At 44.5% G+C, this 24744-nt stretch overlaps 1 protein-coding gene across 2 annotated transcripts; it reads right to left on the bottom strand.

Annotated features, from left to right (window-relative positions):
• Nucleotides 1-14835: 14835 nt before the first annotated feature.
• On the bottom strand, nucleotides 14836-18324 carry LOC125911200 (C-X-C chemokine receptor type 2-like). 2 transcript variants are annotated; one of them, XM_049614920.1, is made up of 2 exons: nucleotides 18228-18324; nucleotides 14836-17033 (listed from the first exon to the last, which is right to left on the bottom strand). In XM_049614920.1, the coding sequence occupies exon 2, from the start codon at nucleotides 17022-17024 to the stop codon at nucleotides 15951-15953; it is 1074 nt and encodes a 357-aa protein (XP_049470877.1). In that variant the 5' UTR covers nucleotides 17025-17033; nucleotides 18228-18324; the 3' UTR covers nucleotides 14836-15950. The 2 variants fall into 2 exon arrangements, with proteins under 2 accessions (XP_049470877.1, XP_049470878.1); XM_049614921.1 differs by having other exon boundaries at nucleotides 14836-17029; nucleotides 18228-18308.
• Between the last annotated feature and the right edge of the window lie 6420 nt (nucleotides 18325-24744).

Raw genomic sequence — 24744 nt, 5'->3', positions numbered from 1 at the left:
ACTAGACCAGGAAGCCTCCAGTCAAGTCGCCGGGGAAACTAATTCGCATAGGACTGACAGCAAGACTCATGAGATTGTGCCCATGACCTTTTTCTTCCAGCACCTATAGATAAAGATTCAAGGGGTAAGAAAACCCAAAATTAGAGACTTAGAGGGCTGTCCCCAACACTTCTTCATGTATTCCCACCCATCGTGAGAAGCAGGTAAACATTTGGAGCTGGTTTAGGTGGTAGATTTAGCTACTTAAGGGTCTGGCCCCAGGGTCTACCACCTGTAAGTAGGTTTCGCTTCGGGGCCAGATCCCTACAGGCACATCCCGACTCTAGTTAAACTCTTGTGCCTCGCCTTCCTCTTCTGCAAAACGGACTAATTATAAAACCAGCCTCATAGGGTAGTTGTAAGGATCAGAGTAGTTAGTGAACACATCTAAAGCACTTAGCAAACAAGCAGAGGGAAAAAAACAAGAGAGAGAACCAAACCAGGAAACAGATTTTTTTTTAAGTTTATTTTTGAGAGGCAGCGCATGAGTGGGGGAGGAGGGGAGAGACAGGGGTCCACAGACTCTGAAACAGGCTCCAGGCTCCAAGCTGTCAGCACCGAGCCCCAGCACAGAGGCCGATACGGGGCTTGAGCTCACAAACTGCGGAATCATGATCTGAGCTGTAACCGACTAAGCCACCCAGGCACTCGGGGAACAGATTCTTAATTATAGAGAACAAACTGATGGTTACCTGAGGGAGGAGCAAGGGGGGATGGGGGAACTAGTGATGGGGGTTAAGGAATGCACGTGTCATGATAAGCACCAGATGATGTATGGAATCACTATATTGTACATCCAAAACTAATACAACACTGTATGTTAACTAATTGGAATTAAAATTAAAAAAATTTTTTTAAAGTTCTTAGCTCAGGAGCACCTGAGTGGTGCAGTGAGTTAAGCGTCCGACTCTTGATCTTGGCTCAGGTCATGATCTCACAGTTCCTGAGTTTGAGCCCTGCATCGGGCTCCGTGCTGAAGGCGTGGAGCCTGCTTAGGATTCTGTCTCTCCTTCTCTCTGCCTCGCCTCTGCTTGTGCGCGTGCGCACGCGTGTTCTCTCTCTCTCTGTCTCTCTCTCCCTCTCTCTCTCTCAAACTAAATAAACTTTTTAAAAAACATATTTAAAAAAAGCACTTAGCCCAGTAATAGAGCATTGTAAACTCCGATAAATGTTAGCTATTAATTTTTACTCAAAATTTTAATTTTGCTCTGACTTTACAGAGGTCAGTCATAATTTGGGCTAAACTTTATGCACAGCAACATTGATAATAAAGTTCAAATGAGTTCCCAACTATAGTTTTAATATAAAATGAACACAGCCACTATCAACTTGCCTGTCCTAAGAAGGTGGTAACATTTTTAAAACGTGTTCTGCAACCCAGTCTGTTCTTCGTTTAGCCATTCATTTTCTTGTATCAGCTTATAAATCAGATTAGGCCCTTTTTATCGAGGAAGTCAGAACCCTGTAAACCTGCAGAACACTAATCCTAAATTACACAGCTTCCTCGGGGCTGACACTCGTAGGACTCTGACGAACAGTGAAAGAACATGCTGCCATTAGAAGAAGTCAGTGTGGCATTTTCTCTTTTCCCACCATATGCCTGAATCCTGCCCTGAAAAATACCTACATGTGGTAGATGGAGATTAATCACCTTTCTCTTCATTCATCTAAAAGGTGATCTATCCCCATTTTAGGCCTCACTCTTCCCCCGACTCTAAAGAAAAAGAGGTGAAAAGATTCAGTGTCTACTCCCGAGATCTTAAGGTCTAAAGGAAAGACGGAGAAAATTAATTGACATAACCCAAACGCAATAAGCATTCGAGTCAAGATATACAATAGTTTTATGGGAACACATGGAGGGACTCATAACTCTGTGTAGGGAGGTTTTCAAAACAGTCTAAATTTTGAGCCAACTTTTGAGATATGAGTAGAATTTAACAGCTGGAGATGCAAGAAAGGGCATCCAGTGAAAGGGAATAGTATATGCAAAAGCTCAGCAATGAGAGTTTAGAGACTTCTTTGAAGGTATCATCCAAGCCTCCCTTCTGAAGCTATGTATGTTCTGCCCAGAAGCTGCCCCCATGGCCAAAGCTGGGCCAACAAGAGTTGCTTGCCTGGAAATGGAAGCCTGGGATGTTTCCTGGAATTTTCAATTGATTTAGGGTGATATAAATTCACTTATGGAGTAGCTGTGAGCAGGAAGAAGCAGAGAAAGCTGGTATGCCCAGAAAGAGGAGTGAAACAGACTTGCTAAATGAAGTAGAGGTGAAAAATCCGTAGCCCCAAAGAAAGAGAGCCCAAGAAAAGAGTTACCTTCCTCCTCCTTGTTCTTGCCCCTCCTAGGACCTCCTCACCCTTGGGTTCCATCAGATGACCCTTCCACTAAATTCCTTTCAGGCTTCGGTCTCTTTAAAGCAAGTTTCTGTTACTTACAAGCAAAGAAATCTAGGCCAAAGCAGACAGCATTATGTATTAGGGGAAATTTAAGGAAAACAGTCTGGCCAAAGCAAAGGTCATAACAGATGTGAGGATAAGAAAGATAAGACTGGGCAAGTCCAAACCTCAGGAGGCCTTGAGTGCTGTGCCAAAATGTTGGAGCTTTATCCCACAAGAAATAGAAGCTCTGGGAAAGCTTTCGGCTGATAAATAATGAAATCAGACTGTTCCATGAGTAGTGTGTGAATGGACCCAGAGATCTAGAGGCTCAGGCAGGAGTCCAGTCAGTAGGCTATAGCAGAAATGATGAAAGTCTGGGCAAAGTAAGGACAATGTGGGTGGAGTTTAAGAGACCTTTAAGGGCAAGACAACAGGACTCGGCCATCAAGGATAGGAGTGAGGAAGCGAAAAAGAGGGAATGGGTCAAAAAGTTTTCTTCCACCCGTAGCTTGGACAAACAGCCTGAAGGAAGCAGGTTTTGGAGCGAAGACACCAGCTTTCATTTTGGATTTATGGTGAGGGTCCAAGTAGGCATGTCGATATGCTTTGGAAAATTTAGTTCGGGAAGCCCAGGAAAAATGGCTACCCTAGAAACACATTTTTGAACATCATTTTCACAGAGGTGGCAGATCATTAAAGCCACAGGGGTAGATCACATCACCCAGGGAAAGATGATAATAGATAAAGAGCAGGAAAAGGGGAACAACTGGATCTGGAAGAATGTCAGCATTTAAGAGTCTGGGAGAGGAAGAGGAGCCTTCCAAAGAGACTGAAAAGAAGATGAACATGCAGAAGGAAAGCAGGAGACCAGGGAGAATAGATCTTTAAGAAGGAGGAAGTGAGGTTTGTGGAGAAGTAATGCCCTCCTCTGCTACTGGTGGTCCCGGAAATCTGCCCGCCATTTCCTTCTTGAGCTCTTTCTTTGCTTACAACCTGTATGTAGACACCCAGTGAGCAAGCTGTGATTTGTCACCTCAGGGAACCTCTCTGGGACTGCCTCCCACCTGCCTCTTTGAAGCCCCTTGGCCTTTTCGTCAAGCTGCCCCTCATTCCTCTGCCAATTCCAGCCTGGCCACCTAGAAAGAACAGGCCCAGTCTCCCTGAGCATGTTGCTTGCACTGGCAAAATCTCCCAGTGTTTTTCATTTTCTCTCCCAGCCCCATCTCCCTGACAGGTGAGAATCCATGGGCCAGGGTCCATGGTCTTAACCACAACGCCCACTCCCATTGCCCCTAGTTCTGACTCATTACCCTCTGCAGGCCCATGGACTTTACTCTAGTCCCATAGAAATGAGCTCACTTCCTAAAAAGCTCCTGACCTCTTGTTCCTTTCAGGTGTGCTCAGGCTTACATGAACCCCCAGAATGGCCCAGGTCAGGTTCCAACTGAGACTCTGCTCAATGTCCCTCATCTCCCTTCATGGGTTTGAAGCATCCCTTGAGCCATAAGACTCAGATCTTAGCTGCAAAGTGGAGCAGAGAAATAGGACCGTAGCTGACAGGGATGTGGGGTGAAGGGATGATTATTATAAGAAGGGAGCTTAGATGCTAATGGGAATGATTCAGGAGAAAAAAAAATGGTTGTAGGAACATGAAGCAAGACAATTGATCCCCTTTCCAAGCTCTGTCCTTTCATCTCAGAGTGGCCTGATGCCTTTGAAAGTAATGTATACCAACTGTCTCCTATTAGCCCCCAACCCCTGTAATATCATGCAGGAAGCACGGCCATTAAAGTTAGAAGGTTTCAGGATACTTGCCAGCTCTTCAACTGAGTCGTCCTTCCAAGGCTCTGCTATGATAATAATGTCTGCCATTTGTCAAGGCCCTGGTCTATTCCAAGAGTCTGCCGTATATTGCCAAGCATCTCATGCTATCATCCCTTCAAGGAGACAGGAGTTCAGACAAGTTAAGTTACTTGCTCGGGATTAAAGAAGTCAGGATAGAGGGAGACCGATCCTGACTCAAAGCCCCACATGGGTCTCGCTCTACCATAGTGCTTCTCCACCTACCATGAGCAGTTGAGAGCTCAGACTCTGAAAGCACTTAGTCCTTGATTTAACCTCCAGTTTTGCCACTTCTCTGTTGCTGTGTTACCTTGAGCAAGGTACTTAATCTCCTTGGGCCTTATTTCTCTCATCTGTAAAATGGGGATAGTAATAATTCCTAACATAAGGTCTCGGCGAGCATTAAATGAAATAATGAATGTAAGAAGTGCTTTTCGCAGTGCCTGGCACAGAGTAGGTTTTCAATTAGCAGACACATCTGTTAGCGACAGGCTAAGCTGACATGTCAGATCGCAGCATGCAAGTCTCTCATGACCTTGAAGGCTCAGAAGGAGAGAGTCTTCTGTGCAAGGGAATGATTCCAGCCATTTTTGTTCTAGGCTTAATGACTGAAAGACAAGTATTTCCCTCACCCAGGAGCATTTTCCCTTTTTCCAGATGACCTGCCTAACCCAAAGGAATTAATTGCTGATAGATGAGAAAAGGAGATATTGGAAGGGAAGGAGGAAGAAAGGAGGAAAGAGGGGAGAGCAAGGGACAGAAGCGAGGCCTCTCTGGAACCCTTCATGTTAGGCCTAGTCAGCATCTGCCTGGAAAGCACAAAGTGGCCTTCTGTGACGTACCTAATCACTAATGATCATGATCTGAGCAAAGATAAAAGTTTCTTATCAAGTTTACATGGAGCTATACATCTGCACAAATATAGATGCATGTGTACTTCTCAGTAGACTCTTAGATTTAGATCACCTCTTGGAACTGGAAGGGAGCTTCCCTAATCAAACTTCTATTCAATGAAGAGGAAACTGAGGTTCAGAAAGTTTAAGTGAATATTCAAGGTCACACAGCTGCTAAGTCTTTCTTTTCTCTCTCTTTTATTTAATTAGAAGCATTTTCCCAAATCTTCATAGTCCGCTTGTAGTACAATAAGACCCCCAGCTAGATCTCTTTGTTCTGGCCACCATGATGCGACAGGAAATTTCATAACTCTTCACATATCCTCCATTCACAAGTTTCCTTTGTCCCCTAAGTTTCATTTCTATAGTATGTGCCCTTGTCTTAAGGAACTAACACGAAGTTGGGTGCATAGTAGGCATTTGATACATAATCCAATAACTGGTTATTTGATCCTAACTTATGAACGTATGTTTTCTAGAACACCTCAATCAATGTGCACAGGGCATAGTACATGCTAAGTATCATCAGGATCCCAGCTAAGAGGAGTGCACAGTACACTGTCAAAGTGGGGAGCCCTGCACTGCGTCCTTAATCTCCCTCCACCCTCAACACTTTCAAAGTTGGAGCAAAGCCAACCCTTTCAGGAAGATAGCCTTGTTTACAACATGGGAACCAAAAGAGGTACGGATGTGGCCTCACATTTCTGTTGGGCAATACAACGTCGGAAATGACTGGATTTCTTCACAAGCACCTTCCTACTTACCTTTATATCTTACTTCTCCCACACCCCCAATCTGAACCTGGCTGAAAGAAGAGGGTGATAATTCTGGGATAACCCAGTGCCATGTACCTCCAACACACACATACACATCACACTGTGAGTTAACTAGAAATCTGGTCAATGTGTCTTCCAGGTTGACATTTAAAATGTATTGGAAGAAGGTTTTAACAATGCTTATCTTCATTGAAAAGAAGAAGTAGAGTACAGGAAGGGAAACTTTGTTTTTATTTCATGAGATATTTCAATTTTTACTGATATCCCATCATCATGATGTTGGGCTGAGGAGGCATGGGAAACACCAACAACCACACACACACACACACACACACACAATCTACAGAGAAGTGTTAGATAACATGTATTTTTAAGTTTTTAAGTAAATATGTGAGATCAAAAGCAAAAGGAGAGAAAGAGAGAGAGAAGAGGAACATAAAGAGGTTTGGACTTATTAGGAAGGACCTAAAACCACAGGAACCCAGAAGGATGCTAGAACTGGTCATGTATCTTAATGATGGGAATAGTGACAACAGAAGGTCTACAGTAGGTTTGACAGACCCCGCAGCAGGGAACTGGAACTGGTTTCCCAGAAAAAGGCTAAGAACCAAGAAAGAGTTGGCCCACGTTTGTCTGGAGATAGAAAAATACCAGTTAGCTCTGAGACGTGTCCTGTAAGTGAACTACCTTCCCTAGGCCCTAGGGAAAAGAGAGCCACCTGGGGGACAGTCCCAAATCCCAAGCCTGAGTGACAAATGGTGAGGACACAAATCTGCCCTTTGAAATGGTGTGGAAACCCAGGACTAAGAAAAACAACAACAACAACAACAAATGCTCTGAACCATGTGACCCAGTAGAGCTCCAGTAAAGATAGCCATGACACGTCCCCTGGGTAGACTTCTTCATAATCCAAAACATATGCAAGATGCCCATGAAACAAAATGCTCTTCAACATATGAGCTCACAATCAATATTCCATAGAATTAATACCTCTACCATCAACACTCAGCCAACATAACAATTGGGAGAATTTATACCTGAGGGACTGGAGATAACAGAGCATCTGAATGTGCCTTTATAATAAGCATATTTTGGGGGGCGCCTGGGTGGGTCGGTCGACAAAGCGTCTGACTTCAGCTCAGGTCACGATCTCACAGTTCGTAGGTTCAAGCCCCATGTGAGGCTGTGTGTTGACAGCTCAGAGCCCGGAGCCTGCTTCTGATTCTGTGTCTCCCTCTCTCTCTGCCCCTCCCCCACTCACGCTCTCTCTCAAAAATAAATAAACATTAAAAATTTTTAATAAAATAAAACAAAAACAATAAGTATATTTTTTAAATCCAGGAGAGTTTTATCTAAAAAAGTGCAAGATTGAAGGAATGTTTTTATCTCTTCTCCCTCTCAAAAATCCACTAAATTTCACTCATATGTGGATCTTGAGAAACTTAACAGAAGACCATGAGGGAGGGGAAGGGGGAAAAAAGTTACAGAGAGAGAGAGAGGCAAACCATAAGAGACTCTTAAATATTGAGAACAAACAGAGGGTTTATGGGGGGTGGGAGAGAGGGGAAATTGGGTGATGGCCATTGAGGAGGGCACCTGTTGGGATGAGCACTGGGTGTTGAATGGAAACCAATTTGACAATAAATTATATTTTTAAAAATCCACTAAAAATGACACTAAAGGTATAATCCCACAAGGTAAAGAACAAAGAAAATGTGAAAGAATATATGAGATATTTTTTAATAGAAATCAAAAAGTAGATGTTATTGGACCAGAAGAAAAGACACAAAGACAATGAAGGGAGCTAAAGAAATCTTCACAAAAACCATAATAACCTCAGAAAGATAAGAGGAAATATTGCATTGGTGAGGCAAGAAAGAGGTGCTCTAAAAGGGAACCTTAAGGAACAGGAAAAAAAGCCTATTAGAAATTCAAAATATGATATTAGAAATTTTAAATGCCAATTAACAGGCTGGAAGATAAAGTTAAGGGTAACTTCATGAGACGTGGAAAGATGAAGACATTGAAAAACAAAGAGTGATTTAAAAATATATATTAGAGAATCAACCTTGGGGAATTCAACACACAAGTAAAAGGAATCCCAGAAAGAAGAGAATAGAGAAAATGAAGGATAGAAAAGTACCAAATAAATACTACAAGAAAATTTCACAGAATCTGAGTTTCTAGATTAAACGGATTCACCAGCAAAATGAATGAGAAAAGAGCTCCCACCAAGGCACATCATTGTGCATTCTATAACTAAGATTGGGGTGCCTGGGTGGCTCAGTCAGTTGAGCTTGACTCTTGATTTAGCTCAGGTCATGATCCCAGAGTTGTGGGATTGAGCCCCACATTGGGCTCCACATTGGGCATGAAGCCTGCTGGAGATTCCCTCTCTCTCTCTCTTTCTCTCTCTCTCTCTCTCTCTCTCTCTCCCCCTCTCTACGTCTCTCCCTTCATCATGCTCTCTCTCTCTCTCTCTCTCTCTCAAATAAAAATTAAAAATAAATTTAAAATAACACTAAGAAGATAAAGAGAATATTCTAAAACTTTCTAAGAGAAAAGTCAGTCTCATACAACAGGTCAAGAATCAGAATAGCACGAGCAGTGTCAACAGCAACGCTAGAAGCTAGATGAAACTAAGAGCCTGAAAAATTCTGAAGGAAAATGAATTGCAACCTAGAATTCAATACTCAGCCCAAATACTAGTCAGGAGCTGAATAAAAGCTTTTTTGGAAATTTAAAGTCTTCAAAAAGTTATTTCCCTTATATCCTTCCTTATCAAGACCCACTAATCTAGCAAAATAAAGGATAAACCAAAATAATGACGATAGATGATATTTATATAGTACCTATTGTATACTAGGCATTCTTCTAAATGCTATATTGGTGGCTGTGTGCTCATTTAATTTAATCCTCATAGATTTTAGCTGAGCATTGTTATTATACACATTTTACAAGGTAGTCGAAGAAAGCTGAGAAATCTGCCCTTGGTCACAAAGCAGTAGTTATAGTAAGCATTAAAGCACCAGAGCCATGCGCTCAAAGAAAGAGGAAGATTTAACATCCATTCATGAAAGGAACTTCCTCAACCTGATAAAGATCCTCTGTGAAAAATCGTCACTTAACATCACATTTAATAGAGAAAGGTTGAATGCTTTACCCCTAAGACTGGGAACAGGGCAAGAATGTCCACTCTCACAACTTCTCTTCAGCATCATATTGGAGGCCCTAGACAATGAATTAAGGCAAGAAAAATGAATAAAAGACATTTTATTTTATTTGTTTATTTTAAAATTTTTTAACACTTTATTTACTTTTGAGAGTGAGAGGAGAGGGGGAGGGACAGAGAGAGAGAAGAACAGAAGATCTGAAGTGGACTCTGCACTGACAGAAGCAAGCCCGATGAGGGGCTCAAACTCACAAACCATGAGATCATGGCCTGAGCTGATGTTGGTTGCTCAACCAACTGAGCCACCCAGGTGCCCCACTAAAAGAAATTTTTAAAACGAAGAAATAGGGGCGCCTGGGTGGCTCAGTTGGTTAAGCGTGCGACTTCGGCTCAGGTCATGATCTCGCGGTCCGTGAGTTCGAGCCCCGCATCGGGCTCTGTGCTGACAGCTCAGAGCCTGGAGCCTGTTTCAGATTCTGTGTCTCCCTCTCTCTCTGCCCCTCCCCTGTTCATGCTGTGTCTCTCTCCGTCTCAAAAATAAATAAACGTTAAAAAAAATTTAAAAATAAATAAATAAAAAATAAAACGAAGAAATAAAACTGTCTTTATTCTCAGGTGACATGATTATGTGCCTATAAAATCCAAAAGAATCTTTAAAAAAATAAAGCCACTAAAACCAATAAGAGAATTTACTGAAGTCCCAGGATACAAGGTCAAGTTACATAATGCAGTTATATTTCTATATACTGGTAAGAAAAAGAAACTGGAAAAAAATTTGAATACCATTTATAAAAGCATCAAAATAACCACAAAATACCTAGGGACAAATTTAACAAAATAGGTACAAGATCTATGTACTGAAAACTACAGAACATTGCATAGATAAATTAGGAAATACATAAAAAAAAAAAAAAACTGGTTGGGGCACCTGGGTGGATCAGTTAAGCATCTGACTCTTGATTTCAGCTCAGGTCACGATCCCAGGGTCACGGGATCAAGCCCTGATTCCAGCTCCATACTAAGAGCAGAGCCTGCTTGGGATTCTCTCTCCCTCTCTCTCTGCCCCTCCCCTGCTCACACTCTCTCTGTCTCTCTCAAATAAAGAAACAAACAAATATTTTTTAAAAAAAGAAAAGAAACGGGTGCACCTGAGTGGCTCAGTCAGTTAAGCGTCTGACTTCTGCTCAGGTCATGATCTCACCACTTGTGAGTTCAAACCCCGCATTGGGCTCTGTGCTGACAGCTCTGTGCTTTGGATTCTGTGTCTCCATATCTTTCTGCCCCTCCCCTGCTCACACACACACACACTCTCTCTCTCTCTCTCTCTCTCTCTGAAAAATAAACATTTTTTAAAAATTTTTTTAAAGAAAAGACATAAAAAACTGGAGAAAGATACCATGCTATGGATTGGAAAACTCAATATTGTTAAGATATCAACTTTCTCCAAATTGATCTGCAGATTCAAAATAATCCATATCAAAATCCCAGTAGGATAATTTTGTAGAAATTGGCTATCAGACTCTAAAATCTATCTGGAAATGTAGTTAAAACCATTTGGGGGGGGGGGGGGGAAGGCAGGCCTGGAGAGTTAACCTGTCCAGATCGAAAACAGGACTATGAAGGGCCCCATGAATGAAGTCTCCAAGAAAGAAAATATATATATATATAGATTATCTGATGAATATTGATGTATTGAGGGAGACATTTGAGAATGATGTAATAAAAAGTAATGGAAAATCCTATTGTTAATTCCAGAGAAAATAGAACTTGTACAAAGAAAGGAAATGTAAACATTGTACCCAACTATGAATAATTTTTTACATAGTCATTATAGCAAAAACATTGAATGTTGGTTTAACCAGAAAGTGTGATTATCTTTCCTGGGAGAATGGGAGAGACAGTATTTACGTTTGCTTGGACAGTGGTAAATGCTGGAGAGAGTTTGAAAAAGCGTTAAATCCTCAGAAGCCAAAGGAGAAGGTCAATAAATGATATCTAAAACCGGGGGGGGGGGGGGGGGGGGGGCAGGGGACAGGAATAAAAAACCAGCTGAATAAGCATGATATTCAGATACATGTATATCACTATTGGGGTGCCTGAGTGGCTCATTCGGTTAAATGACCAACTCTTGACTTTGGCTCAGGTCATGATCTCACGGTTTGTGAGTTCGAGCCCCAAGTTGGATTCTGTGCTGACAGAGCAGAGCCTGCTTGGGATCCTCGCTCTCCCTCTTTCTCTGCCCCTCTCTGCCTCAAAATAAATAAATAAAAATTTTTTAAAAAGAAATATGTACAGCACCATTAAATGAAACAGCTATGAGAGTTGAAAGTTGTTGCCTTTCCCTGCAAGGAGTAGTGTAGGAGCGTTGCCGCTAATGTTCATTATAAGCTTTATAAAGCTATTTCACTTTTTTGAAACAATGTACATGAAATACTTTTATTTCTTAAAAAAACTAATTTTAGAAAGTCTGAAACATGTTCTGTTTATTTTATATATTTCTAATTCTTTAATTCATGTTTACCCTCAAGGTTGGAAGAAGGATCTTGAGTTTAAACGCAAAATACCAGGATGGATACAAACAACAGTGTTAAGAACATAGGTGTTAGCCACTTAGGATTTTCTAGAAGGGACAAACCCGCAGATCTTTGGCCTCTCCAACCTCTGCAGCAAAAGGCTGTAGTCCATCATGATTTCTTGGTTAGTGGTCACCTCAGAAAAGACACATCTCAGGGGGCACCTGAGTAGCTCAGTTGGTTGAGCGTCCGACTTCAGCTCAGGTCGTGATCTCACAGCTTTGGGTTTCAAGTCCTGAGTCGGGCTCTGTGATGACAGCTCAGATTCTGGAGCCTGTTTCGGATTCTGTGTCTCCCTTGCTCTCTGCCCCTCCCCCGCTCGTGCTTTGTCTCTCTCTCTCTCTCTCTTTCTCTCAAAAATAAATAAACTTAAAAAAAATTTTTTTTAATTAAAAAAAAAAAGAAAAGACACATCTCAGGAAAGACCCTTAGACCAAAGAGGAGGCAGCCCTTTTATTTTGACTGCATCTACGAGAATTTTCAGCCTCTGAAAGACGCTAGTTCGAATGCAAGTTGCACAGAAAAGGGTCATCTTAAACCCCTTTCGAATAAAACCCAGACTATCAATTAATGTTTTTGCTGGAACTAATAAGAACGGGCCACTGAACTGAGGGCAAGAGATGGTGATGGGGCCATGGTTGGTCAGAAGTGTAACTACGGTAGGGAAAAATACTGTATTTCAACATAATTACATGGAGTCTGGAAAATTTTAACCAAGCCTACAAAACAAATTCTCTTTATTTTTTTTAAACTTGATATTCTTTATTTATTTAAGTTCATTCATTCACTCATTCATTTTTAGTAATCTCTACACCCAGTGTGGGACTTGAACTCATGACCCTGAGATCAAGAGTCACATGCTCTTCCCACTGAGCCAGCCAGGTGCCCCCAAGACAAATTTTCAAAACTTAAAATTAGCAAGCATTGAGCGGAACATACATTCACATCCCAATCCCTGTCCCCCACTCTATCCTGATGTTCCCCTCAACCCTAACCTAGCCCCATCCCTGGCTCTCTACCGTCTCTGACACCCCAGTCCCCTCCTAAGATGCACCCCGTCTCTGATTCCAGCTTCACCCTGGACACTAAGCCCTTTCTGAGGTGAACCATCTCCCTGACCTTGACCAGGTATCTAATCCTTATCCTACCTAGTGGTTTAAACACTCATTTTTGATATTTCAGTATACTGTGTTATTTTAGTACCCACATCTGACATTGCTACAGATCTGAAATGCAAATTATTTATGTCTTGAGGTATAACCCAGAGAATTACACTGCATTGAAAATCTAATTGAACAATGTTGCCCTTGTTTGGAAGGAGTTCTGACTACAGTTGCCCCTTAGACGACACAGGGTTAGGGACACTGACCCCACCCCCACACCTTGCACTCAAAAATCTATATGCAACTTTTGACTCCCCAAAATCTTAACTGCTAACAGCGCACTGTTGACTGGAAGCCTTACCAATAACATAAATAGTAGATTAGCACATATTTTGTATGTTATATGTATTACATATTGTATTCTTACAATAAAATAAGCTAGAGAAAATGTTATTAAGAAAATCATGGAGGGGGTGCCTGGGTGGCTCAGTCGGTTAAGCGTCCGACTCTTGATTTCAGCTCAGGTCATGATCTCACGGTTTGTGAGACTGAGCCCTGCATCGAGCTCTGCATTGACAGTGCAGAGCCTGCTTGGGATTCTCTCTCTCCTTCTCTGTCTGGCCCTACCCCACTTGCCTTCACTCTTTCTCTCTCTCTCTCTCAAAATAAATAAATAAACATTAAAAAACAAAATCATGAAGGGGTGCCTGGCTTGCTCAGTCAGTAGAGCATGGGACTCTTAGTCTTAGGATCATGAGTGTGAGCCTCATGTGGATTGTATTTAAAAATTTTTAAAAATAAGGAGGAAAATACATTTATAGTATTGTATTTATTTTTTAAAATCCTCATATAAGCGGACGCATACAATTCAAACCAGTGTTGTTGGAGAGTCCACTGTATATCCCTTCCTATTTAAGACACTTCCAAATTATTTCATTGCTGTTTGATTCCCATTTCCCAGGTTACTAGCGAGGCCAGGCATGTTTTCAGATATGTATTAGTCATTTGTATTTTCTCAGGCCCAATATGGATCCATATTTACTTACTAAAGCCCTGATGGAGCTGTCTTTGGAATAGCAGAGAATGAAGGAAGATAAGCATTTAATCAGGCAGGAGGAGAAGGCAGAAGGGCATTAGGGGAGGGAGGGAAGGAGGGATGGAGGGAGGGAGGGAGAGGAAGGGAAGGTTCCCATGCCCAGTATCCAGCCTTCCTCCCTGGGTTTCTGCATTCGTCTGGCTTCTCTCTGCACCAAATGTATCCCCTAAGGCTTGAGCCCTAACTCCTTTCTCATCAACCGCCTTGGAGAACCGCAGCTGGATAGGCCAAGTCACCTCCATCCTGGCCCCCAGAAAAGTATTGTAGACAATGATCCCCAGAAAATGGTCACTCTCCCAAGGATGTCTTTTTGCTCCAACCACTAATTGGACTACACTAGTAGCCCCTGAGCATTCACTCCAGTTCTGACTTCTCTCCCTGAGACTCACCACACCCCCCCCCACACTCATCCCATTCTTACACCTCATTCTGTACCTGCTCCCAAGCCCATCTGAACCTCCCTCAATCTCATCCCCAATTTCTCCCTGTTCTGGATTTCCCCCATCCTTAATTTTCATCCTTCTCTGATCTTCTGCCTTGTTCCAAGCTGCCATCCCATCCCTGGCTCCCCACCACATCACCTCCAACTCCAACCTCATCCCTGATCCCAATCTCAACCTTGATCTAAACCCCATCTCTGAACATCTCTCCATCCCCAACCTCAAACAAAATGAAGCTTTTCCTTTATGTTTTCTTCCAAGAGTTTTATAGTTTCAGCTTTTGTTATCAAGTCTTTGATTCATTTTGAATTAACTTCTGTATGAGGTGTAAGGGAAGAGATCAAGTTCATTCTTGTGCATGTAGATATCTAGTTTTCCCAGCACCATTTGTTGAAAGACTATCTATCCTTTCCCCATTGAAGAGTCTTGGTGCCCTTATCGAAAACCATTTGACCATTTATGCTGACTTAGGTTTCTTTCTGGACTCTTTATTCTAGGTCCTCTTTATCCATTGCCTTCATCTGCTTAAGTAGGTTGGGCACACTTTTTGACTCTTTGTCACATCATATCCTACAACCATATTTAAAGGCAAGAACCAAGGATGTGTGTGTGTGTCTCTTTATTCTTTCTTTTAAATTGTTTTCATTTTATTTTAGAAGGAGAGTGTGTGTGAGTGAGGGAGAAGGGCAGAGACAGAGAAAGAGAGAATCTTAAGCAAGCTCCACACTCAGTGCAGAGCCCAAGATGAGGCTTGATCCCATGACCTTGGGATCATTTCTTAACCGAATAATCCATGACATGAGCCCAGCATACCCTGGGATCATTACTTGAGACCAAATCAAAAGTCAAATGCTTAACTGAGGTGGCCCAGGTGCCCCTCTCTTTCTTTGTTCAATCAGGAGTACTTCCCAGGAGTCCTCCGGTCCCAGCAGACTTCCTCTTAAGCAATGGTGCACTGAAGCCAGTTTGTACCTGCTTGTGAAAGCAGATCATTACATTTCCTAGATTTTTGTGAGCGGGTTACTAAACACCACCACCCGTGACATCACCACGGTGGGAGCATTTACACCAGGCAACTTGGCAAATGCTACAAATCAGGACTTTTTTTTCCCCAGGACAGTGGTTGACCAGCACACTATTGCCCTTAAATCTTATTAGTCAGAAGTGAATGATAAGGCCACTCCTAGCAAAAAGGAGTCTTAGAAAGGAGTACCTGTCCTTTTTGGCCTCTCTCAAGGGAAGTGGACTTTGCTGACAGGCAAGAAAGAGAGAGTTGGGGCAGCAACCAATGCTGTTTGCCACTAATGGCTCCCAAAGGTGGGAACTTTCTGTAGTCACTTAAAAGAATGTCTGTTAAATGTCTTTAAGTGTCTCAGGGGACAGGGTGCTATGGGCTCAGTGGTAGGATGGACTGAGCTCTAGCAGCTGACATAGCAACTACAGTAAGGGGAGGGGCAGCAGGGCAGGCTTTCTCAACCATACAAGGAGGGCCTGATAAGGACGTGACCCCAGTAACTTCCTGTAACCACAACGGGGGCTGCCTTGACATAGAGACTGTGGACAGCCAGTGGGCGTGAGGCTTAGAATGGGGTGTTGATGGCAAGAGAGGAGCCCCGAGGGGCTGCAACAGGGGCAGGGGCCTAGAAGGTAGTAGAAGTGTTCCCTGAAGAAGAGCCAACAAAGGAAGGCCTGCTGTCCTTGGACAAGTGCTCTTTGCTGATGAGGCCACGGATGGCCATGATCTTGATGAGTCCATGGCGAAACTTCTGGCCAATGAAGGCGTAGATGATGGGATTGAGGCAGCTGTGGAAGAAGCCCAGAATCTCGGTGGCATCCAGGGCCCGGCCAATGTCATTGCGGCGCTCACAGGTCTCTTTGATCGCCCGGAGCCTCATGAGGGTGTCTGCGACCAGGACCAGGTTGTAGGGCAGCCAGCAGAGCAGGAAGATGAGCACGACAGCAAAGATGACCTTCATGGCCCGGTGTTTCTGCCCCATGTGGGCCTCAAACAGCGTGCGCAGGGTGAGTCCATAGCAAAACAGCATGACCATCAAGGGCAGGAGGAAGCCAAAAATCTGGGGCAGGACCCGCAACACCATCCGCCACTTTGCAGTATTGGCACCCATGTCCTCATAGCAGACTGGGCTGGAATAGGGGGGCTCGATGGCCTCACGGAATATGAAGATGGGCAGGGCCAAGAGCAAGGACAGGGCCCAGATGCCTAAGCATATGAACTTGACCCAGTGCCGCTTCCGAGTCAGCGTGCGTGTGGCATGGACAATGGCCAGGTAGCGGTCCACACTGATGCAGGCCAGTAGTAAAATACCACCGTAGAAATTGACTTCCTTCAGAAAAGAGACCACCTTGCACAGGGCTGTGCCAAAGATCCAGCCCTTTGCCTTGGAGGCAGCCCAGATAGGTAAGGTTAGGGCAAAGAGCAAGTCAGCTATGGCCAGGTTCAGCAGATAGACATCAGTGACAGATCGGCTGACCTGACTGTATAAGACAACCAGTATCACCAGGGAGTTTCCCAGCAGGCTCAGCATGAAGACCAGGGCATAGATGACCAGTACGGCATATTTGTTGAGTGTTTCAATCTCTATCCTACAGGGACTATATTCTTCTGTCGGTGGTGTGCCAGTGAAATTTGCAAACTCGTCCATCAACTCCCACCAATCAGTCTCATTCCCAATATTTTCCATTAAGACAATCATGGAATCTTTCTAGTTGAAAGATAGAAAGAAAAAAATGTGATTTAGTAACTCAAATTAAAATCACTCATCAAGGATGTGAGAACAGTTACTCAAATATCTTTTGCTTTTCTGTTGGTTTGGCAACAGGAGATCCCTTCCTTTGCCCCTATTTTGGACTTCTTTAGAGGTCAGTTTCACAGCATCAGCATTTGAGAGAAGTCCCCATCTTGTTCCCTCATAGCACTCCCTAAATATCCACAGAACCATCAGCAGTTTTCAATTATCTTCCTAAATTGTGAAACATTTTGCTGAAGCAAAATCATACCAGAAGACCAATGTGTAAAACCGATCAAAGGTCATCTGCTGCGGGGCGCCTGGGTGGCTCAGTCGGTTAAGCATCTGACTTCGGCTCAGGTCATGATCTCACGGTTTGTGAATTCGAGCCCCTCATCAGGCTCTGTGCTGACAGCTCAGAGCCTGGAACCAGCTTTGGATTCTGTCTCTGTCTCTGTCTCTCTCTTTCTGTCCCTCCCTTGCTCATCCTCTTTCTGTCTGTCTGTCTCTCTCCCTCAAGAATAAATAATCATTTTTTAAAATTTTATTTTTAAAGTCAGCTGCTGGGAAGGAGGGGGGCTCCATCTCTACCCAGACACCTGCTAAGATGGTTCCCCCAAAACTCCCAAGCTCTCCAGAAAACAGTCTGAAAACCTTTGGAAAATTACCAAGAAATAAGAATACCTGCTATCCAGTCTTCATTCCATCCTGATTTATCATTAATAAGCTGTGTGACCTTGAGTGGGTGATTTTACCTTTATAGATTTCAGTTTTGTCATCTGCAAACTTGAAGCGGGCAGCGTATTTAACCCCTGAGCTGCTTCCAAGCCTGAGGTTCTAGAAATTCATTCAGATCCACACACTTTAGGAGGGTCTCCCCTTGCCAATACTTCTTTTTTTTACAGAAGACAACATTTTAGGGCAAAGCAAGCCTCTTCCCCCCAAAAAGGGGGAGGTGTGAAAGGAGGAGGTGACAAGACCGTGGCCCCCTTGTTACCACCTACAACCACATATGAGGTCAGAACTGAATACACAGTCACAAGGGAAGAGGCAAGAAGCCAAGTGAGCAGAAATCTTCAGGTCCCACAGAAATGGATGCATTTTGTAAAACACAATCAAACTAAATCTCCCTCCCCAAAGAAAGTCCTGGCAGTAGAGGTTGCTTCCTACCTGAGGCACTGGCAAGGTGTGTCCAACTGTAAGAGCCTGGGACTCAGAGATCAGAGTGACTTAACAGTTAGAGGAAACTTGATGAATAAAGGGAAATAGACAAGCCTCTTCCTAGCACACCTCCTCTCTGAGCCCTGCCCACAACCGTATTTGGAGAACAGATGAAGTCAAGGGACCACAGGGCGTTAGAGACTTCCAGGATCTGTATGTCCACTCAGGGTTACCAGACATGAAGGTGGAGTCAAGGGTCCACTATCTGAATTCTCCGCATGGATGACTATTTTTATTCTCTTCCTTTTCTGGCATTTGTTTCCATTTGTTGATCCCTTAAATTCCCTAGCAGATCACCTTTGAAAGCTTCCAACTTGCTTGGGTATGAATAAAGGGGAGAGGACTTTGCTTCTGACAGAGACTTCAGGACCCCACTGTAGGTGAGCCTTGTAGGAGCCCCCCACTTAGGAGGGCCTGGCGGGGGTGGGGGGGCAATCACTATCCACAATTGGATGATTGGAATGGCCTGAGGCGGGGGGCGGGGCAGGGGCGGGGTTGGGGGGAGTGGGGGGCACTCCTGCAGTCTGGCTGGACCACAGGGAGACCACTGGACCTGGGGCAATCCCTGAACAGAGGGGTTGGAGTTAACGACATCTTGCGTCTCTCCCAGAATGAAGGGTGACTTCTTGCAACCTGCCTCAGCTGCTCCCAGCAGCTAATGTCTGTCCCCTGGCTTCATTCTTCTGGTACTGTAACCACTTCTCTGATACAACATGAACCTTACCGTATTGTAATGATATGTTTACAAGTCAGCCTTCCCCCAGGAGACCGTGAGCTCCTAGAGAATAAAGACCCTCTCTGATCCACCTTCTGATCCTCTACCAGGGAACAAAGCAGGTGCTCAATTGATGGTTGTAGAAAAAATGAGACATACCTCCTGTGATTCATGGATCGGATCATCACCATGATTCAGAGCGTCTATTGCTTTCGGCCACACAGTCATATATAAGGTGTGCCTGAAAGCTTCACTTCCACACAGCCAGGCTGGTCTGTCTGGGATTGTGCTCTCCCAATCATCCTCTATGGTTCACAGCACCAACCTGTTCAAGCGTAAAATCTACCCCCTACCATAAGTGCCAATTAATCATGCCCCCAGTGCCTACAATTCTGCCACTGGCATTCCTCCTGGGTGCTCTTATCATTCACGAACAGTAGCAGGAAGTATAAGGAGATAATTGTCCCGGGGCCACCCATGCTTTCACTCATGTCTTACTATCCTGATCTGATGCCTCCATCAGAAAGCACTGGAAGATGGGGTAGTCCCTGAAGGGAACAGACATTCCACTATTAATCATCTAGGGGGAAAGTAATCCTGGGGCAGTAAACAGTGACTGGTAACACACAAGAGAACAGACTGTCTGGGGCCTGTCTGCAGACCTCCCACGCATCCTCAAGTGCAAGCCGAGGCCAGGGGGGAAGAGAGTGTTTGCCACAAGGGGGCGGCAGTTGCGGGATGGGGAAGTCCTTGCAAGGGACCAGTGAGAAAGACCAGGGCAGGAGCAGCCCCAGTGAATACCTATTGTATTTATACTCTTTGTATAAAACTCCCTTCTGCCTTTCTTACGCCCTCAGTCCGGTCAGTACAGCATTCCCATCTAAACCAATGAGTGACTGAGGTATGGAGGGGAAGGGTCTGGTCCATCCTCAAGCCCAAGGAGCAAAAGACAAGCAGTCCTCTGGATGAGTGCAGGGGTAGCAACACTGGTAGCTTAGGTCTCCAGGGGGAAGCTGATCTGGAGGACAAGAGTTAAACGTCTAGATGGCCAACAGACACATTAGAAGATGCTCCACATCACTCCTCACCAGGGAAATACACATCAAAACCACACTGAGATACCACCTCACACCTGTCACGATGGCTAAAATTAACAACTCAGACAATGACAGACGTTGGCGAGGATGCGGAGAAAGAGGATCTCTTTTGCACTGCTGGTGGGAATGCAAACTGGTGCAGCCGCTCTGGAAAACAGTGTGGAGGTTCCTCAAAAATCAAAAATAGAATTAACCTACAACCCAGAAATTGCACTACTAGGAATGTATCCAAAGGATACAGGAGTGCTGATTCATAGGGGCACGTGCACCCCACTGTTTATAGCGGTGCTATCAACCGTAGCCAAACTATGGAAAGAGCCCAAATGGCCATTAACTGATGAATAGATAAAGAAGATGTGGCTTATATATACAATGGAATACTACTTGCCAGTGAGAAAGAATAAATTCTTGCCATTTGCAACAACATGGATGGAACTAGAGGGTATTACGCTAAGTGAAAGAAGTCAGGCAGAGAAAGACAGATAACATATGTTTTCACTCATATGTGGAATTTAAGAAACTTAACAGAAGACCATGGGGGAAGGGGGAAAAATAGTTTCAAGCAGAGAGGGAGGCAAACCATAAGAGACTCTTAAAATCAGAGAACAAACTGAGGGTTGATGGGGGGGGGGTGGCGGGCAGGGGAAATGGATGATGGGCAATGAGGAGGGCACCTCTTGGGATGAGCGCTGGGTGTTGTACGTAAGCGATGAATCATGAGAATCTACTCCCGAAGCCAAGAGCACATTGTATATGCTGTATGTTAGCGAACTTGCCAATGAGTTGTATTTTAATTTCCTCTTAATTGTTTTAATTAAAAGAAGTTCCCTTTCGTGGAAGGAAAGAGCATTGCACTGAAGGAGGGGAAAGGCACACATAGATGAGCTTGGAATAAAATGTTATCCACTTGAAAATGTTCCAGCAATCTGCCCACCCAACATATCTGCTGTACTGCACCTTCCCGCTTAGAACTGCTCCCTCTTCGGCGGATCTATAATGTTCCTAACGGGAAAGCGTCTTTCTATTCTGTGCAGAACATCCAGTGCCACAAAGACTGTTGTGACATGTGTAGCCTGAATGCCAGTCCTCTGGCAAAGTGCGGGGGCCTCTTCTCGCCACTCCGTTCTAAAAATGAAAGCTTCTAGGCGAGAGCCTGTGAACAGCACAATATGGCTGTAAGTATATCTATTCCGTCCCTGTGTCAGCTTTGATGTTAGCGTCAGCATCTCTTTACATTCCTGCAGAAGGACCCGCTTGGACCTGGGGACCAAAATACAGGCAAGGGAGGTGGAGGAGAGGATTCTCCCCTCTCTCCAGTGATCACCCCCGTTGCCACAGTGCCAGGAGCAGGGTACATATGTGACCTAAGATGAACCACGCAGAGCCAAGTTCAGCATGGCTGTTTGGTGACTGTGGAAAAGCAAGGATGTGGTATTGTTACGGCTGGATGCCATTTTACCGTCATGAACGGCAAACCCGTCCAGAGACAAAACCTAACACACAGAGGAAGACAGAACTGAGAGAATCAGAGCCAGAGTCCTGAACAAACCACACCCAGAGGCAATCTTCCCTTGGTACTTTTCCGTTCCGTGAGCCAATAAATTCTCTTTATTGTTCAGACCAGCTCAGGCTGAGTTTTCCGTTGCTTGCAACCAAAACGATGACCAACTGAAAGAGTTCTGGAAAACAAAAGTGATCTGGAATGAAAGGAGAGGGGAGGGATGTCAGCGAATCACAGGGTCCAGGCTGTGACAGTCAGGGTAACAGAGGACTTAACAGAGGTATGACCTGGGCAGGTGCAGACCTCCTAGCCCTGCCTGCCAAACTCTGGCAGAAGTCAAATAGGAACCTTAAAAAGTAAGCACATAAGAACCCATCTGAGAACACACTCTGGAATGAATTCAAAAATCCTCACGAACGACCCAGAAAGCTCTGCTTTGGAGTCAGACAGACCATCATTCAAATACTGGCCTTCCTTGGGGCACCCGGGTGGCTCAGTCAGTTAAGCGTCTGACTCTTGATTTCAGCTCAGGTCATGATCGCACAGTTCCTGAGTCTGAGCCCTGTGTCGGGCTCTGTGCTGACAGCTCAGAGCCTGGAGCCTACTTCCGAGTCTGTGTCTCCCTCTCTCTGACCCCCCTCCACTCACATTCTATCTCTCTCTGTCTCTCAAAAATGAAAAAATGTTAACAGTGGTTATCTTTGGGTGGTGGGATTACAGATAGCTGCTTTCTTGTTTATATCTTTTGAAGTTGCCCCATTTCTACGATGAGCCTTACTTTTGCAATGAAGAAATATGTATTTAGCCATTTTCACTAAAAAAGAATATATAACACTCTAATGGTCATATCCCCTTCTCCTCACCTAGCTGGTCCAGCTAGGTTTGTGAGCAGACGTCCAGGACTCTGAGCCTCCTGTCCATTGAACTCCCAACTCCTCAAGCCCTAGGGGCGCCTGAGTGGCTCAGTCGGTTAAGCATCCAACCTCAGCTCAGGCCACGATCTCACGACTCATGGGTTCGAGCCCCACATCGGGCTCTGTGCTGACAGTGCAGAGCCTGCTTGGGATTCTCTCTCTCTCCCTCTCTTTCCACCCCTCCGCCACTTGTTCTTTCTATCTAAAAAACAAACAAACAAAAACTTAAGTGCCAACTCCTCGAGCCCTAAATGCCCTGCATCCTCCTGCCCCTCCCCTTGGGGCTCCTGTGTCACCCGCCCAGGTCCTCCACTGTTGTAGTTTTCAGACTGTATTACTGTATCATTCTTAGGAGCCTGTCCCTCCCACTGGGCTGTGAACCGGCAAGGCTCTGGCACAAAGTAGGGATTCATGAAGCATCCCTTCTTTCCTGGCTCCTCCTTAAAGGCAGGAACTAGAAAGGATTCCGTTTTGCATTCTTGGTGCCCCGCAAAGTGTGTGACACATACTAGCAGATGCCAGACAGGAAGTCGGTGTATGACCCGTGCAGCCACAGGAAGCCCCGTGCTCAGAAGAACCCCGAGCTTGGGGCCTGATGCCCTGCAGTCACTGCCTTGAAATTCTTAATAACTTTATCTTGGAATCCGTGCCTTCGCATGAAGTCCGGCAGGACAGTGGAGCACACACTGGAGCTTGGGGCTCAGCTCATGTGCAGTCCTGCCTCTTACTGCCTCCTTGGGCTCAGCCACCCACTCTCCCAGCCCACAAGCACCCCATGCTTCAGGGAGCACAGCATCAAATAGCAAATAAAAAACACGGAGTCCAGTTCAGAGAAAGATTGCAAAAGAAACAAACAAGCTTTTCTCTTGCTTTTGGAACAAGGAGCCCCACATTTTCCTTTTGACTGGGTCCTGCAGCCAGCCCTGCCACCAAATAAATATTGGTTAAATGGACGCAGTAGTGGAGAGGAGCGAAATGGCAGATTGGAATCTTTATCTTAGCTCGGTCAGTGGCAACTCCCGTCCTTCCAGCAGCTCGGGCTGCCATCTGTAGACTCTTCATTGACACCTCTTTATCGCTTACACCTGACATGTGACGCTTGATCTACCAGAAAATTCTGCTGACTTGACCAAAATTGATTCTAACTCCTATTTTTTCACCCCCTCTCCTGTTGGTGCCCTGACCCCTGCCACCTTCCCTTCTCACCTGGATCACCGAAGCGACAACCCAGTCCCCCTTGTGTTGCCCCTGCTCTTCTAGTCTGTTCTCATCACGCCAGCCAGGTCCTTTGACATTCTAAGTCAGACCACAGTCATACTTTCTTACTGCCCTACAATGGCTGCAAAGAATGAATTTCACTGCTTTAATTTTTTTTATTTTTTTAGGTTTATTTTCCAGAGAGACAGACAGTGAGCAGGGGAGGGGCAAAGAGAGAGGGCAACACAGAATCCAAAGCAGGCTCCAGGCTCTGAGCTGTCAGCACAGAGCCCGACGCGGGGTTCCAACTCACAAACCGCAAGATCATGACCTGAGCCGAAGTCAGATGCTTAACCACCGACTGAGCCACCCAAGCGCCCTTCACTGCTTTGATTTTTGTAAATGCATTTTAAGCAACTTCACAATGGAGGAACCTGGAGAACACTACCTTACCCAGGTAAGGAAGGCTGGTATCACCAGGGATGCCGTGTGGGCTCCTGCATGCCCAATAGGATGTGATGAGAAGGGCATCCACATCTGTAGTGTTCTCTCCAAAAACCCATAACCCCCATCTAATTGGGAGGAAAATATCAGACAGACCCAGACTGGGGAGGCCTTCTATACCTGGTTAATACTCCTCATGACTATCAAGGTCATGAAAAACAAGGAATGACTGAGTGAAACTGCCATAGGTCACAGGAGATTGGGGAGACATGACAACCAGAGGCAATGTGACCCCTGGACTGGATCCTGCTACAGAAAACAGTGATAATGGAAAAACTGGCAAAATCCAAATAAAAGCTAGAGTTCAGTTCATAATTGTGTTTAAAGTCATCGCCTATGTGATGTTATTGACTTCATTTTTTTGTCTTAACACTGATTTTTGTTATTGAAAGATTCATTTCAATCTTATTTATGAATACAATTCCATTCTTCTATTTTTGAAAATGCTTTCTGCATACAGGTCTAGATGATTTTAATGACTTTTTAAAATTTTCATTCCAGTGTAGTTAACACACAGTGTTATATTGAATTTTATTTT

This window comes from Panthera uncia (assembly GCF_023721935.1).
Source record: "Panthera uncia isolate 11264 chromosome C1 unlocalized genomic scaffold, Puncia_PCG_1.0 HiC_scaffold_3, whole genome shotgun sequence".
Taxonomy (NCBI): Eukaryota; Metazoa; Chordata; class Mammalia; order Carnivora; family Felidae; genus Panthera; species Panthera uncia.
The sequence above is the reverse complement of the archived record's forward strand: the minus strand, read 5'-3'. Positions and strand labels throughout refer to the sequence as shown.

Bases quoted from the DNA above. Each gene is read 5' to 3' on its own strand.
- LOC125911200 (XM_049614920.1), bottom strand. From the start codon at position 17,024: ATGATTGTCTTAATGGAAAATATTGGGAATGAGACTGATTGGTGGGAG.